The 15491-nt window shown below is 35.3% G+C and overlaps 2 protein-coding genes across 3 annotated transcripts; both read left to right on the top strand.

The window, feature by feature from the left end:
• The first annotated feature begins 829 nt into the window (after positions 1–829).
• On the top strand, positions 830–3897 carry LOC103964935 (protein ECERIFERUM 2). The gene is given in 4 exon segments (XM_009377932.3): positions 830–1308; positions 2059–2293; positions 3299–3455; positions 3458–3897. Coding segments are annotated over 4 exon segments (1251 nt in total). The 5' UTR covers positions 830–889.
• A 4704-nt stretch (positions 3898–8601) lies between these two features.
• Positions 8602–14825, top strand: LOC103964936 (NADPH--cytochrome P450 reductase). 2 transcript variants are annotated; one of them, XR_007257317.1, is made up of 19 exons: positions 8602–8898; positions 9717–9776; positions 9876–9952; positions 10045–10102; positions 10184–10267; positions 10344–10380; positions 10914–10983; positions 11113–11310; positions 11451–11543; positions 12163–12388; positions 12501–12584; positions 12682–12833; positions 12927–13023; positions 13170–13319; positions 13406–13483; positions 13584–13706; positions 13839–13952; positions 14312–14466; positions 14501–14825. XR_007257317.1 is itself a non-coding variant. In XM_009377933.3 (18 exons), exons 1-18 carry the CDS (start codon positions 8602–8604, stop codon positions 14390–14392), a joined length of 2079 nt encoding a protein of 692 aa, XP_009376208.1. In that variant the 3' UTR covers positions 14393–14825. The 2 variants fall into 2 exon arrangements, 1 of the variants encoding a protein (XP_009376208.1); XM_009377933.3 differs by having other exon boundaries at positions 14312–14825.
• Positions 14826–15491: the final 666 nt, after the last annotated feature.

Genomic DNA, 15491 nt, shown 5'->3' with positions numbered 1-15491 from the left:
GCTTAAACCAAAAATCAACGATTGATTAGAATTTTAGAATGTTGATGGTAAATTGATGCATATATAAGTGCTTCAGCCAAGTTAACGAGTTTTTGACAAACTTAACAAATTGGGGTAATATGGGACACAAGATGAAATCGAAGTGAGGCCAGTTTTAAGTTCAAAGGAGGAAAATGAAAAATTTCGTCCCGTAGGAGTCATATAATAAATATAAAAACAATATAGTTAAAGAGGGAGTTGATTTTCACAAACCGTTTTTCTCTATTTGTATAGCTGGTGTATTTCTAGTATTTAGATTGAATAATCAAAAGTTTATTAAGAGATAAAAATAAACAAGAATGTAAGATAAAAGTAAATAGTGCGTAAAAATTGTTTCCTTGAGTGAATTAACAAATGACAATACTTGCATCCCTCATTAGGGAATGCACAAATCTCGCTTGCTATAAATAATGTATTTTCATTGTATAAGTTTTATATAGTGGAGCCATTCAATTTTTTAATCCTCATATGAAGACCAACCCTACAAAAAATTATTTTAATCTGACTTTTTTTATACATTCAAATATATGGAACAAATCATTATAAAAGTATAAAGTAACATATTCATGATAAACTATTTATTTATTTATTTATTTGATATACTTTAATGACTAAACGATCGATTCGAATAGGTTCTTGGTAAGGATGATCTTCAAATAATAAGTAAAAAATAAAACGGTTGGAATATGCATGAAATTTATACAGTAAAATACGGTAAAGCATATCTAGCTGCAAATTTAGTTGACATTAAAAGATGGTACCAATATATATATATATATTCTCCCTAGCTAGCTATAGTTCCTTCTCAAGGAGCTAGTTTCATTAGAGTAGTCCACTTTGTTCTTGCAAAATGGTGTCATCAACCAGCTTGAGGCTGTCAACGGTTGTTCCAGCTACAAGGATAGGTGATGAAAACAGGGTCCATGAGGTCACCAACATAGACTTGGCCATGAAGCTTCACTACATCAAAGGGGTCTACTTCTTCAAGAATGAGGCAGTTGAGGGGCTTACAATTTATGACTTGAAGAAACCTATGTTCCAGCTCCTGCAGCTCTACTTCACTGCCTCCGGGAGGATCCGGAGATCCAAAACTGGAATGCCGTTCATCAAGTGTAACGACAGCGGTGTAAGAATTGTAGAAGCGCATTATGAAGAAACGGTTGATGAATGGTCTGCCAGGGCCATGGATGACTCTTCTCTCTTTGATGGTCTTGCTTATAATCAAGCCCTTGGTCCTGATCTTGGTTACTCTCCTTTGGTCTTTTTACAGTTAATACCTATATATATACTTGTTTTATTTTAAATAGCAAACCATCTTTTTTGGGAAAGACGAGGCAACGCCATCTTTGAAGAAAACTTCACAAGTTTACCAACTGGGAAGTTGAAAGTTTGCTTTGACTCTATATTTTTTTTCTTCTTATTTTAGCTCACCACTTCAATTCATTGCTTTTTTTTAAGTTTCATTTTTGTTTGAATAGCACTCTCTATGTAAATCCAATAATAAAAAAAAAAGGATTTGACTACAATACTTATATGTATTCATCACTGTAACCATCATCTGACGGTCAGATATAATTCTTATGAATATAGTGATTGTATTAGATACATGTAAGTATTGTAGTCAAGTGTATTTTCTAAATTTCTAGATATTTTGTTTCTTTTTCACTGTGAAGTTCGAAGGATCAATTGATTGAGTTGGCAACTGGAGGGAGAGAATCTCTCATTCATCCAATACACAATTACAGTAGCCTCCTTTCGCTCGCAATTGGTAGAAAGTAATAGGACACAGGAAAAAAAGATCATAACAGTCCGTAGATTCCGGTGACATTGTGTCATCTTTCTACAATCACAACATCGTATAAGTAAAATAATTAATACGTATCTTCTTTTCATAATTATCTTGTTGCGTACATGACATGTGATGAGTAAGTGCGAGAAAATGACATATGACAATCGGTTGGAATTAGTTCTCTTGCATATATTGACATGGTTGGTTTTCCATGTGGTAATTGCAAGCAGTTCACTTGGTTTAAAATGTGGAGGAATGGCAGTGGGACTTAGCTGGGCCAACGTCCTTAGAGATGCATTTTCTGCCTCAGCCTTCATGAACATGTGGGGGAAGATCATCGCAGGTCAAGTGCCGTGGAAGCTCCTTCACGTGCCACTTCCCGGAAAACCTGAATCCCCATCACTTTCTTCAGTACCCGAAACACCTTTTTCTGTGAAAAGGGTAGATCCAGTTGGTGATTTCTGGGTGACACAGGGATGGGCAACATTTATGGCGGGCGGGTAACCGCGGTTATTTACCCATAACCGTTTATATTCATAACCGCATAACCGTTTACTCGTTGGGTAATTACCTAAATGGTTATACCCATACCCATAACTGTTTACAAACAGTTAACCATACCCATTTAACCGTAACCGTTTAATACCCGTTTACCCATTTACCCTTTTTAACCCGTTTATCTTTTTCTTTTTCTTTTTTTTACCATTACCCTTTTTTCATCCGTCTACATGTTTTTTAAAACTTGAAAATTAAAAAAAAATTGTCATAATTTTTTTTTTTTTTTGACAATTAAACACCGTTACAGATAACATTCATCATACATTTCCATATTTTAATTTTTTAAGCTCGTATGTCATTCCAATAATTGAAATAATAGTTTACAGACGATATTTTTAACTATTACCAATGAAGGTAATATAATATTTGCTAAGTATTCTTGGGTTACAAAAACTCTTTAGAAGATGGTATTCTTGGGTTATTTTACCCATAATGTAAAGTATTAACATAATATATATATATATATATATAATGAGCTACATTATATTATAATTAGCTATATAAACCATGCACTATAGTGAATAGCATTGATTTAACTTTTGTCCGATAGAGAACATGGTTAGGAGAAGGATTACACTTGTTGACCGTGAATCATGTCTTTTGGCAACAATCAAAAGATGCAACATTCAAATTGAAGAGATGTGATTGTTGGGTTAATAACACAACTTCCCATCCCCCGTCAAACAGCCGCATATATATATATATATATATAAAATTTTATTTTTAAAATATTCAACATTACATATATAAAATAAATGGGTAAACGGTTACCCGTTTATAACCGCGGTTAATACCCATAACCACCAATTTAAATTTCACGGGTAAACACTTATACCCATAAAAATGGTTACCCATAACCATAACCGTAAAGTTTAAATGGACGGGTAACCGCGGGTATTTTGCCCATCCCTAGTGACACCTAACAAGTAAAGGATGAGAAAACACATTTTTCATGTTTTTGCAGAGAAGCTTGATCATTTGGTCTCCAACATTTCTTGTCCTCCAAGCAAGCAATCAGCCAAAGTCTCCTCGGCTTTTGAAGTTCTCTCTGCCATTATATGAGGGAATTTGGTACGAAAAATGTGCATAAAGGGGAATTTGGAGTTCTGAGTAATGACATAGTGTGGAGCACGGTTGCGGCAGATTTCTTGGTTGCGGAAGCTGAAGTGTCAGATTTGGTAGAGCTGATTGTGAAAAAAGGGGCAGAAGAGAATGGTGCAATTGAGGAGACGGCAAGGAGGGAGGAGGGCGGGAGTAATTCGGACTTCATAGCTTACGGAGCAAAGCTTACATTCGTGAACTTGGAAGAGGCAGAGATTTATGGGCTTGAATTGAAGGGACAAAAACCAGTTTATGCAAGTTATGGTATTAGTGGGGTTGGTGATGAAGGGCTGGTTTTGGTGCTTCCGGCGAGTACTAATAATGTCGGTCGATTATTGAGTGTGGTCCGGCCTGAAAATCAACTAACACAGCTCAAAAGTGAGCTCCAAAGGAATTGGAGTATTGCTTGAGAATTAATGCTTGGTTAAATCAGCAAAAGAAGAAAGAAAATTGCTTTGCTTTCAATTGATAACTTGTAACTTCTACATATGTTATGCAGAGGAGTTCAAGAGAAAAGAAAAGAAGTCACAATATCATTTTTAAGTTACTTTTGTTTGTATTACTTGCAAAGCAAGGAAGCCTACTAAGTTACTATAAATAAAGGTAAAAGTGATGAAAGCATCACAGAAATTACCCAACTCTCTCATTTTTTTCTCTGCCACCGCACCCTTGATCTCCCCTTTCAGTAAAATAGTCCACAACAAATACTACAATTTTAAAAGTGTTGTAAGCCTATTTGATTGAAAGATCTAAGAGTTTAGAGAGAGAGGGGCTGACGGTATTAAGGGAGAAGAGAGAGTGATTTAATTGTGAGGTGTGTTTGTATCACCCCATTATGCATTTATTTATAGTAGTAGATAGGTAAAAACCTTTCCCTTTAGGATTACAACATTTAATAGGTAATCAACTCCTAATAGGAATATAAGATACATTCTTATATCTATTAGGATTTACACAATCACATTCCTATTCTAAATATGACTGTAACAAAAAGTTGTTTTTAACCTACTTTTCCAAATGAAATTAAAACGCCTTAATCACAATTATGCCATGGCAATACTGTCTGCCATGGGCGAAGCTACATAAGTGCGAGGAGGGGCAGCTGCCCCTCCCCTCGCCGGAAACCAAGCTCAGGAATGGTGGTTCTGCCCCTCTGATCCCGTCGAAAGTGATGAAATTTCGTCTGGTGCTCTGGCTTTCTGGGTTTCCCTTCTGCTACGTAACACAGGCTGCACGCGAGCTGTCTATTTTTTTTCAAAGACCTAGGCCAAAGAAAGGAGGAAGGGAGATCTGTAATTTGTAGTTTATAAAATGGAGTTCAAGTTCCAATGAAGAAAACGAGGGAGGAAGAAGAGACTTTCTCTCACTCCCATCCCACCCCACGTGTCCTTGTAAAATTCACCCAATTTTAACTATAGTCCAACCAATTTGCACCGCCTAACTTGCTATTTACATGTACTTTTTTATATTTGTTTTTTAGTTATTGTTTCGTTTGCCCACATAGTTTTCAAACTATGTATTTGCCAATCTTATTTACGTTAAAATTAACTATAAATTCTTACTAGCTTCAAAAATATTTTGTTGTATTATGAACTCGTAATGCTTTGAATTTTTATCTCTTATATCAAATTCAACAAATAACAAATAAAATTGTCAGTATTTTTATATATTATGTGTTTTTTAATCAATATTTTTAGATATTATCACTATATAATAAATAAACACTTATTTATACGTACAACCTAGTTCATCTAGATCCTCGCCTAAGCGTTGGGTCATGCTTGCCGCTCATCCAGCACTTACGTCTTTTAGAACTTTACTCGTTATATAGTTATGTAATGACATGATACAACAAGAAAGGATGCTTAAATTCTCCTCCACATAATCATGTAGTTCAATTACTCTTTAGAATATTTCGAGTAGTCTAAATGCTATTTCGAATATTTTGGTTAGTGGAAATTCTCCTACGAATATTCTGGGTAGTTCACATAATCTTCTTGCCAACCCAATACTTGGACCTCGAACGGATGTCCACATTTTTTAGGACCTTAAACCTGTTAAATGTCACCCCTCCCCCCTCCCCCCAACAATTCCTGGTTTCGCCACTGCTGTCTGCTGTAGTCTGCACCTACAAGGTTCCTACCCTTCATAGAAGGTAACGACCACAAGTAGAGTTCAGGGGATCCACTACTAGGCGAACCTCCACCTCCAACTGTAATCCTGTAGATTTCGTGCCCAAATTTAGCATCCCAGCACTAGTCCCTGAGTATATAACATATTAGCATCAGGATTCCATGTCACACTCAAAAGACGGCCACTGACCCTAGCTGGGCAACAATTTAGTGAAAACAAAATCATCATCTGTGTCGTTAAGCCATTTGCCAGATTGAGACCCCAATAGAATCCAACACAATCCGCAAAATAGCAAACAAAATTAACACCATTGTCTAATAATTCAATGCGCAACAGAAAGGTTGGTCCCTTGTGATCAAAAGGTTACAGGTTCGAGTCGTGAAAACAATCTCTTTACAAAGTAAGAGTAAAGCTATGTACAATAGACGTTCCCCTCGACCCTTGCAAAGCAAGGAACGTTGTTGACTTGAGATTGCCAATTTTTGCCTAATAATTCACTGCAGATAAAGAGTTTGCCTTTCCATTAAGGAATCTCTCAAATGAGTTTATTAAGGAACGTTGTTGACTTAAGATTGCCAATTTTTGCCTAATAATTCATTGCAGATAAAGACTTTGCCTTTCCATTAAGGAATCTCTCAAATGAGTTTATTTAAGAGATCATTTGAAGGACTCACTTACCATTGCCTTTCAACGATTCAACTGTCCGTTAAAAAAAAGTAAAGAGACCCCTCAATTACAAACCTCAATGAAGTCAAAACAAATAGCATAAAGTAAAATAAATTCAATACCAGCAAACGGTCAAATTCATTGAAGTTCTACGCCAAGTAAATAATTTGGGATATTGGGCTTCACTTACTGTTTGGATTTTGGGCCTAAAGCCAAAACCTTGGGCTTATGCTGGACTTTGAAACTGAATCGATCCGAACCAACAAATTTTGAACCAAATTTGATTGGAACAATGTCAAACTTTTCCAAACCGGTCTGAACTGGTCCGACCTATTCCGGTTCACGATTTTACACGTCTCACATCCCAATACCGGTTGTAAGGGCATGCAAATAGAGGTTGGATCTCAAACACGTGGCATCCCCTTAGCTTCTAGTTTATTTTCATTAATTTCACAATTATTTCAAAAAAAAAAATTTAATTTCACAAAGATGCATGCAAAATCTAAGTTTAGAAACAACTTATATATTGGTAGAGCGGTAACTTTACAAGTTAAATAATTAGTTGTTAGAAAGTGGAGAGTAACCAAGAATCATGCTTATACTAGTTCGGGTTTTTTAAAATAAAATGAATAGTATTATTCACACACTTATTTTTCCTTCTCACACATTTTTGTCAATTTGGCTATTGATTTTTTTTTACTTCAGTCTATTCGACCTTAGAAAATTAAAAAAAATGTATGAAGACTAAAAAGAATGCATAGATAGCATTGTCTTATTTTTAATTGTGCTTACGTTGTTTTCGTTATTAATTTTATCTTCTTTTTCCTTTCAATATATAAAAAATGTGACCACATCAGAAAAATTGTCCTAAAGCAAATGAGGGGTACAATAAAAGCCGAAAAACTAGAGGCACCTGAGTCATAAGATGTTTTCGACACTTCCAAAGCAGTAGTGTCAAAAGCAGCAAAATCACATTTATAATTTAATCCCACTCTAACTTTTGTTGTAGAGTACTTAATTATTACGTTTAAAACAAACGCGTAGTATTCCGTTTATATTACATGGGTTAATTGACGAGTATTTATCTTAAACGTTTGTAGTATTCCGTTTATATTACACGGGTTAATTGACGAGTATTTATCTTTACGTTAATAATAGGTATTTATCTTTACATTAATAATAAAAATTTAACTCCCGTTACTTTTAAGTTACACTCCATTTTATTCACCAGACACATTACAAATTATGCTCGTAAAAGTTACCAAGTATATTAAAATGCTTTGTATTTAAAATGGTTCATGAGATTGGTATAACTTCTCAATTTGGTCACTGAAATTTAAAATCGATAAAAGTGATCTCTGAGTTTGTTTAACATCAATCATTTTGGTCACTATGTAAAAAAAATCTCTGTCAAATAAAAAGAGAAAATGACAAAAGTACTCTCAATTTTTGACAAATTATTTTAGCTCATTTTCGTTCTTTATAACAAATATTTTTATGGAATAATCAAAATGATTAACTGTAGGCAAATTTAAGATCACTTTTATCGATTTCAAATCTTATGATTTAAAGTGAGAATTTATGTTAATGTCAAGAACCATTTTAACTAAAAAAAATTTATATTAAAATGAAGCATATATTATTGTCAAATCATGAATCAAAACTCTGGTTTTAAGCCGTATAAAATCAAAAGGTATTAAACAATAAATAAAAAAAAGGAAAAAACTAGAAACTAGTAGAAGGTAACCAACAGAAGCAAGTGACATTTTATTATAGTAGTAGAAAAGAGTTGAGCTATTGCATAATGATATAGATTCAAATTTCGTCGATAATTAATTTAACATCTAATTTAAAAAAATTTATCATTTAACAAAAAAAATTAGTAGAAACTAGAAAGTATATAAAGGATCCAAAAGTAGAAAATATAAAGTTTTAAAGAGGTTTCCGATTTTGTCAACTCCAAAAAGTCCGATCGCTCAAAAAAAAAAAAAAAAAAAAAAAAGTACAAAAGAGGCGTAAAAATCAACGCCCATGAAAGTTTCCTGCTATAATTGAAGTTTCAAAAAGCCCTCTTTTTCCTCGTTTTTATATTTTCTTTTATATTTAATATTTAAAATAAATATAAAACCGGCTGAATAATTTGTGGTCAAATCTCTCTCTCAATCTCGTTTACCAACCTCGCTGCGCTGCCATAGAAGTGATCGAACCCGAGAGGACTCCGTAGCTCCTTCACCATTACCAGCGATTCAGTTCACGGATAACTGAGTGAGAGCAAGGGATTCGGGTTCCGAGCTTTGACTGACAGAGATTTCAGGATGAGTTCGAATTCGGATTTGGTACGCGCGTTGGAGTCGGTGCTAGGGGTTTCGTTCGGTGGTTCGGTGACGGACACGGTGGTGGTGATTGCGACGACTTCAATTGCGCTGATAATTGGGGTTTTGGTGCTGGTGTGGAGGAGATCGTCTGATCGGAGCCGGGAGGTGAAGCAGCTGGTGGTGCCCAAGCCGCTTGAGGTGAAGGAGGAGGAAGACGAGTTTGATGTTGCAGCGGGGAAGTCTAGGGTCACGATCTTCTATGGAACTCAGACTGGTACAGCTGAGGGTTTCGCTAAGGTAAACTATTTTGGTTGAATTTATGTGCTTTGTGTTAAACACCAAGATTTTCGTGTCAAATGATTTGCAAATAGTTTGTGGTTGTGATCAAAGGGGGTGAGCTTTGTTGGGATTTTAGATTTTGGGTTGGTTTGTTTTTCATAGGAGTTTGATTGTAAGATTGGATTTCAGGGAAATGTTGTTGAATTGGGACAGCTGAGTAGTGGACATAATAGTGGTTTGTCATAAAGTAACGATTCGGATTAAGATTTTTATTTAGGATCTGGTTAGAACTCTATATGTTTGCGTGCTTCTGCGAGCCTACGACGAAGAGTCAGCTTTGGATTTTTGCTCTAGAGGCAAGATCGCCAGTTTCTGTAGATGATTTCAAAAGTACCATGGTAATTCGAACTTTTGGCTTTTCATGGCAAGAAATGGAAATGAAATGGTGCACTTGTTAATGTGTTGACCTTTAGGTCCCTAGAGATTGAACCATAGGAGAAAAAGGCAGGTTGAAATGTTCATGGCTATAGTGCACGTCAGTTTTACACTTCAGGTGTTCTTGATTTAAGCAACTTAGTGAATTGTACAGTTGATGAATTCATGACAGCTTCATTGTACTAAGAAAGTGAGTGGTTTCTGACGCCATTTGGGAGTCAAACCATGGATCATGAATGTGGTAATATGTTAATATAGATTTCTCAATTGTACAGAAGTGCACATAACCAAAAGTTATCTGTACGGATTCTGAATTTACAACATAGATAACAGAATAGTTTATAGTGTTCTTGTAGGAATTTTTTTAGTTTCTAACTGTTATGTTTTTTATGTGAACATAGGCTTTGGCTGAGGAGATCAAGGCTAGATATGAGAAAGCTGCTGTGAAGGTTGTCGACCTGGTATGTAAGATGGGAACTGATTTTTTGTATTGCATCGTTGCTAGACGAACTGCATAATATGGAGTATACGATAAGTTATATTTGCTTATGGTTGAATAGGATGACTATGCTGAGGATGATGATACATATGAAGAAAAACTGAAGAAAGAGACTTTGGCATTTTTTATGTTGGCCACGTAAGAAACACATTTACCCATACTTATGTTATTTCTAGATTCTTAATGGTCTTGCTAATAGTGCGTTCAATATACTTGACCTTACTTTGTAGTTATGGAGATGGGGAGCCAACTGATAATGCAGCAAGATTTTACAAATGGTTTACGGAGGTTGGTGGCTTTATTGTTTATACACAACCATGACATTTTCATTGTCATTTAATAAATTGAGATCTCATGGTTTTATTTCAGGGAAAAGATAGGGGTAGCTGGCTTCAACATCTAAAATATGGTGTTTTTGGTCTGGGTAACCGACAATATGAACATTTCAATAAGGTAAAATCAATACTATGTCTTTTTCCATTAATTCTTTGTAGTATTGCGTCTTCTGATGACATCCTTATTGAAGCAGATAGGAAAAGTGGTTGATGATCAACTTAGTGAAGAAGGTATAACTAAATTTGCTTTCTCTCTTTCATTGCTATTGAATGAAAACTTGTGTACCTTGTCGCTTGCGTTTCAGTATGATTAATCACATACATGGTGTAAGATCGCAGTGGGAATTTTCAATTTAGCATTCTGTGTAAAGACTGGCACTTTTCGTTTTGTATTATTCAGTTATGTGTTTGTGTATGGTATTTGGTTGTGATTAAGGGCCTGTTTGGGATTGCATGTGGAAAAGCATAGGTAGCACTTCCAAGTGATTTTCTAGGAAGCACTTGGATGTTTGTTAAAACTTTCTACATGTTCATATCTTCCCATTGGCAGTCCCAAACAAGTCCGAAGTATTATATTACTAGCTGTGAACCAAGTTGGTATGTTTGCACTTCTCCTTATTTTGTTAAAGAACAGGTTAGGAATTAAGATTGAGGTTTTCTGATTTACATTTTAGTTTTTGTTTATCATTGTTTTCTGTGTAGCTTATTTCAATCGCCAAATCTGATAACTTTTTATTGAATTTGCAACTTTGTGGTTAATGCAGGTGCAAAGCGTCTTGTTCCCGTTGGCTTAGGTGATGATGATCAATGCATTGAGGACGATTTTTCTGCTTGGTATGCTGTAGTCCTGTTGTCATTCTTTTCTCGATTGCTCCTTTTAAGATAGCATCTAATTTTTGGGAAGTATTAGTATGACTACATTTTTTTGCTTGCGTTAACTGTAATGTTTGGGTTCTTCTTTAGGAGGGAATCATTGTGGCCTGAGTTGGATCTATTCCTCCGAGATGAAGATGATACAAATTCTGCGGCTACTCCATATACAGCTGTAATTCCAGAATATAGAGTTGTTATTCATGACCCTAGTGTTGTTACCTCTTATGAGGACAGTCAGTCGAATATGGCTAATGGGAATGCGTCTCTCGATATTCACCATCCTTGCAGGTACTTGTAGATTGTGCATTCCTTGTTTCTGTAGCAATTATTACATTTTAGTAAAATTGGCTTATTCTTTTATTTTCCCCTTTTTTCTATCCAGTTTTATTTTCTTTCACTAATTTTTTTGCTGTATTTCTTTCCGAAAGAGTTAATGTTGCTGTTCAAAGAGAGCTTCACAAACCTGAGTCTGACCGCTCTTGCATCCATCTGGAGTTTGATATCTCTGGAACTGGTATTACGTAAGTTCATATATGTACCCACTTCTTTTTAATTTTATTTTAAATCTTTTATAGACTGGTGATAGGTGGATATTGATGCTTTCATCTCTGTCAAATGTAAAATAGAAATGGTTTGTGTAGATAGGCTGATATTTTTTTCACATATAAATGGAATTTTTGTGCATCTTTCGTATAGTTTGTGAGTTTGCGTTTAGTAAAGTATTCTTTTCAAATATTCATAAGAATAATAACATTCGTCAATTGTAGGTGTATCATTACATTAACTAATTATATTCATGAGTATTATCCACCATGCCAAACGAAAAGCAGAGACTTAGTGCGGGTAACTCTTTGTAAAATGATTTTCCAATGCATACTGTGTACCTTATTTAGCTGTTGTTCATGTTAGTATGTCGTTGATAACGGATTTTACATTTGTTTTTTCCTGCATTACAGTAAAGAAAGAAATCTGCCATTTGTGTAGTTAATTTGTGGTGACCGAAATGATTTGGTGTCTGAGCCCAAAAGCAAGGGGTTCCTGCTTGAGTTCCCTTTTATTATAGATCGAAATGATGTTTTTTTCTCTTTTAATGCTGGCATTATCAACCTCATGGTTAAAACTGTTTACTTTGTTTTTCAGATATGAAACTGGAGACCATGTAGGTGTTTATGCAGATAATTGTGATGAAACAGTTGAAGAAGCTGCAAGGTTGTTGGGCCAACCTTTAGATTTGCTATTCTCCATACATACTGATAATGATGATGGCACGTCTCTTGGAAGCTCATTACCGCCTCCGTTTCCTGGTCCGTGCACAGTCCGCACTGCATTGGCACGTTATGCTGATCTATTGAACCCACCTCGGAAGGTGATCTTCATGTTTTTTGTTGTGATCGCCTTTCTCTTAACTTTTTTTCTTATGTTGGTTTTATTCTTGTTTATATTACTATTGATTTCTTTTAAATGATTTATACTTTCAGGCTGCTCTACTTGCTTTGGCTGCACATGCCGTTGAACCGAGTGAAGCAGAAAGACTTAAATTTTTATCATCACCTCAGGGGAAGGTTGACAATAATGCAAACCGTCTTAGAATGTTTGGTTCTGTTTTCATATTGTTTTTATATTTCATCTATACTCATATCACATGCTTCCACCATTCAGGATGAGTACTCAAAATGGATTGTTGGAAGTCAGAGAAGTCTTGTTGAGGTAATGGCTGAGTTCCCATCAGCGAAGCCTCCACTTGGTGTGTTTTTTGCTGCAGTAGCCCCTCGCTTACAGCCTCGTTACTATTCCATATCATCTTCACCAAGGTGATTTCCCGTCACCATCTTTGCTAAGGTCATATTATTTCTATAAATTAATTAGATATTTAGAAACTTGACTAGTATTGTTGCTTCCAACAGATTTGCACTCCATCGTGTTCATGTAACCTGTGCTTTAGTTTATGGTCCCACGCCAACTGGCAGAATTCACAAAGGAGTGTGTTCGTTCTGGATGAAGGTAGTTCCGATTGTGACTATGCAGCCCCTTGTCTGCTTCTTATCACTAATTGTTTTGGTTTTTGAAATCCCAAAACCTTCCATACTCTTACAGCACAACTTAGGCTTTGCTTGTATCTAACAACGAACTGTTTTGAATAAAATCAGAATGCAGTTCCTCTAGAGAAAAGCCATAACAGTAGCTGGGCTCCTATTTTTATTAGGCAATCCAATTTCAAGCTACCTGCTGATCCTTCAGTCCCTATTATCATGGTGGGGCCTGGTACAGGCTTCGCACCTTTCCGAGGATTTCTACAGGTTTAAAATTGCATTACAAGTCTGAGTTTTCATAATTTATTTGTTGAAAAAAACAGGGAGATAAAGTATAATTTCTCTTTTTTTAGGAAAGGATGGCCCTGAAAAGGGAGGGTGCTCAATTAGGGCCTGCACTTCTCTTCTTTGGTTGCAGAAACCGCAGAATGGTAAATATTATTACGTTGCCTTTTTGGACTTGTTGATATTTTGGAATACTTTGTGCTTGTGGTGGATGGATAAATATATACTGGATCTTTGTTTTTGTAGGATTTCATTTATCAAGATGAGTTAAATAACTTTGTGGAAGAAGGTGTGTTGTCTGAACTAATTGTTGCATTCTCACGTGAGGGACCAACAAAGGAGTATGTTCAACATAAACTGATGGAGAAGGTAAGTATTTGTGGGAAGCACAAAGTGGTCTCTCTTAATTTTTTATTATCATTTTCTAAATAAAGCGATAGATAGCGGTCTCTCTTAATTAGAGAGAAAACCTAACGGTTGCACCGATTTATCCATATTCAGGCAGCATACACGTGGGACTTGGTATCTCAAGGGGGATACTTTTATGTATGTGGTGACGCCAAAGGAATGGCTAGAGACGTTCATCGGACTTTGCATACCATTGTCCAGGAGCAGGTGTCAATCTCTCTCTCTCTCTCTCTCTCTCTCTCTCTCTCTCTCTCTCAGGCGCACGCACGCACACTCACACATAAATCCCGTTAACGGATAAAATAGCTACAGAATGTACACGCATGAATCCCGTAAACAGATAAATTAGCTACAGAATGTGCACACGGCTATAGAATTCTAGGAGGGAGCAAAGCTTTCACCAACTGTTAGTCATCCAATTTCTTCCAAGTTTGTATTTTCCAAAACAAAAGAAAGAATAAAAACAATATTTAAGATGGTGCTAGAGCTCGTTGATCGCTTGTCTTATTTGCTGTCGAGTTAGATCGTGTTTGTTTACTAGTTATCGCTGGCAAAAAAAATTTCAGGAAAGGGTGGACTCAACGAAGGCAGAAGCTAGAGTGAAACAACTTCAGATGGATGGAAGATACCTTAGAGATGTTTGGTGATATTGCCTTCCTTCTTTGCCTTTTTTGTATCATCTTTCAGAACATTCGTATTATATATATATATATATATATATATATATATATATATGTATATGTATATGTATGTATATATATATATATCTTCAACGTTGGGCATCGGAAGGTCTCTGCCCTTCAAAGTTTATAGCAGCAGATTTGGACAACAGTGTTGGGAACTGAAACCTGGTTTACCCAAAAGGTTTTAGTTAATTAGATCGACGCTGGTCTACCCTTATTGTTACTATGATTAGTTCTCTCTTTCGATGGAAGGGGCCATTTAATTTTTAGGGAACTACATGTTAGCTAGTTGCAAAGATGTCAAAACACATACACGAATGCTGTAGTTTGTTTTGGTGGTTGTATGAAATTTTTTAGTGAATTATGGTAATTAAAATAAAACTGAAGTTTGCTGCTAGTATTTGATGAAAAGTGAAACTATAGTTTGGTTTATTGTGGCAGGCGCTCATACAACCATTCACTTTAATGCAATTTTATTTAGTTACAAGTTCACGTTATTAGGCTTGTCAGAGTTTAATTTCCGAGTCCCCTCATATTTTTTTCAAACGTTTCAAGAATCTTTTTAAGAATCCCAAGTTATGTGAGAAGCCAAAGTCATGGTTGTTTGGCATGCCTCTTGTGCAAGTTCCTTTTTTTGGTCCTGGGGTTAGTTACAATCTTTTAATATACGCAAATAAAATATATTTGTACATCGAATTTAGTTTTTGTGTTATGAACTAATAATTTTATGTATTTGTTTAACAAAATAAAATTTGTAAATTTACTTAATTTTTTCAAAAGTAGATCACATTTCAATATGTTATATTATTCCATTTTATGAACATTTAATCAAGCAAAACTTATTTAAATAGACAAAAGTTGTTGTAACACAACACATCATACGAACAACAATGGTTTCTCATCTTAAAGGAGTAAATAAATTATGAAATTATTAATTTATATATCACGTGGGATGTATATGATTAATTTTTATAATGTATTATCTTATAAATTTACCAAAGTATCAATTTAGCTTGTTATTCCTAAGTTGGGATCGGCCAAAAGTATTAACTATCGAAGTTAT

Source organism: the organism of the source record quoted next, unplaced genomic scaffold (genome assembly GCF_019419815.1).
Source record: "Pyrus x bretschneideri cultivar Hongxiangsu unplaced genomic scaffold, Pyrus_bretschneideri_v1 Contig17, whole genome shotgun sequence".
NCBI lineage: Eukaryota > Viridiplantae > Streptophyta > Magnoliopsida > Rosales > Rosaceae > Pyrus > Pyrus x bretschneideri.
Note: the sequence above shows the minus strand (reverse complement) of the source record. Positions and strands in the feature narration are given on the sequence as shown.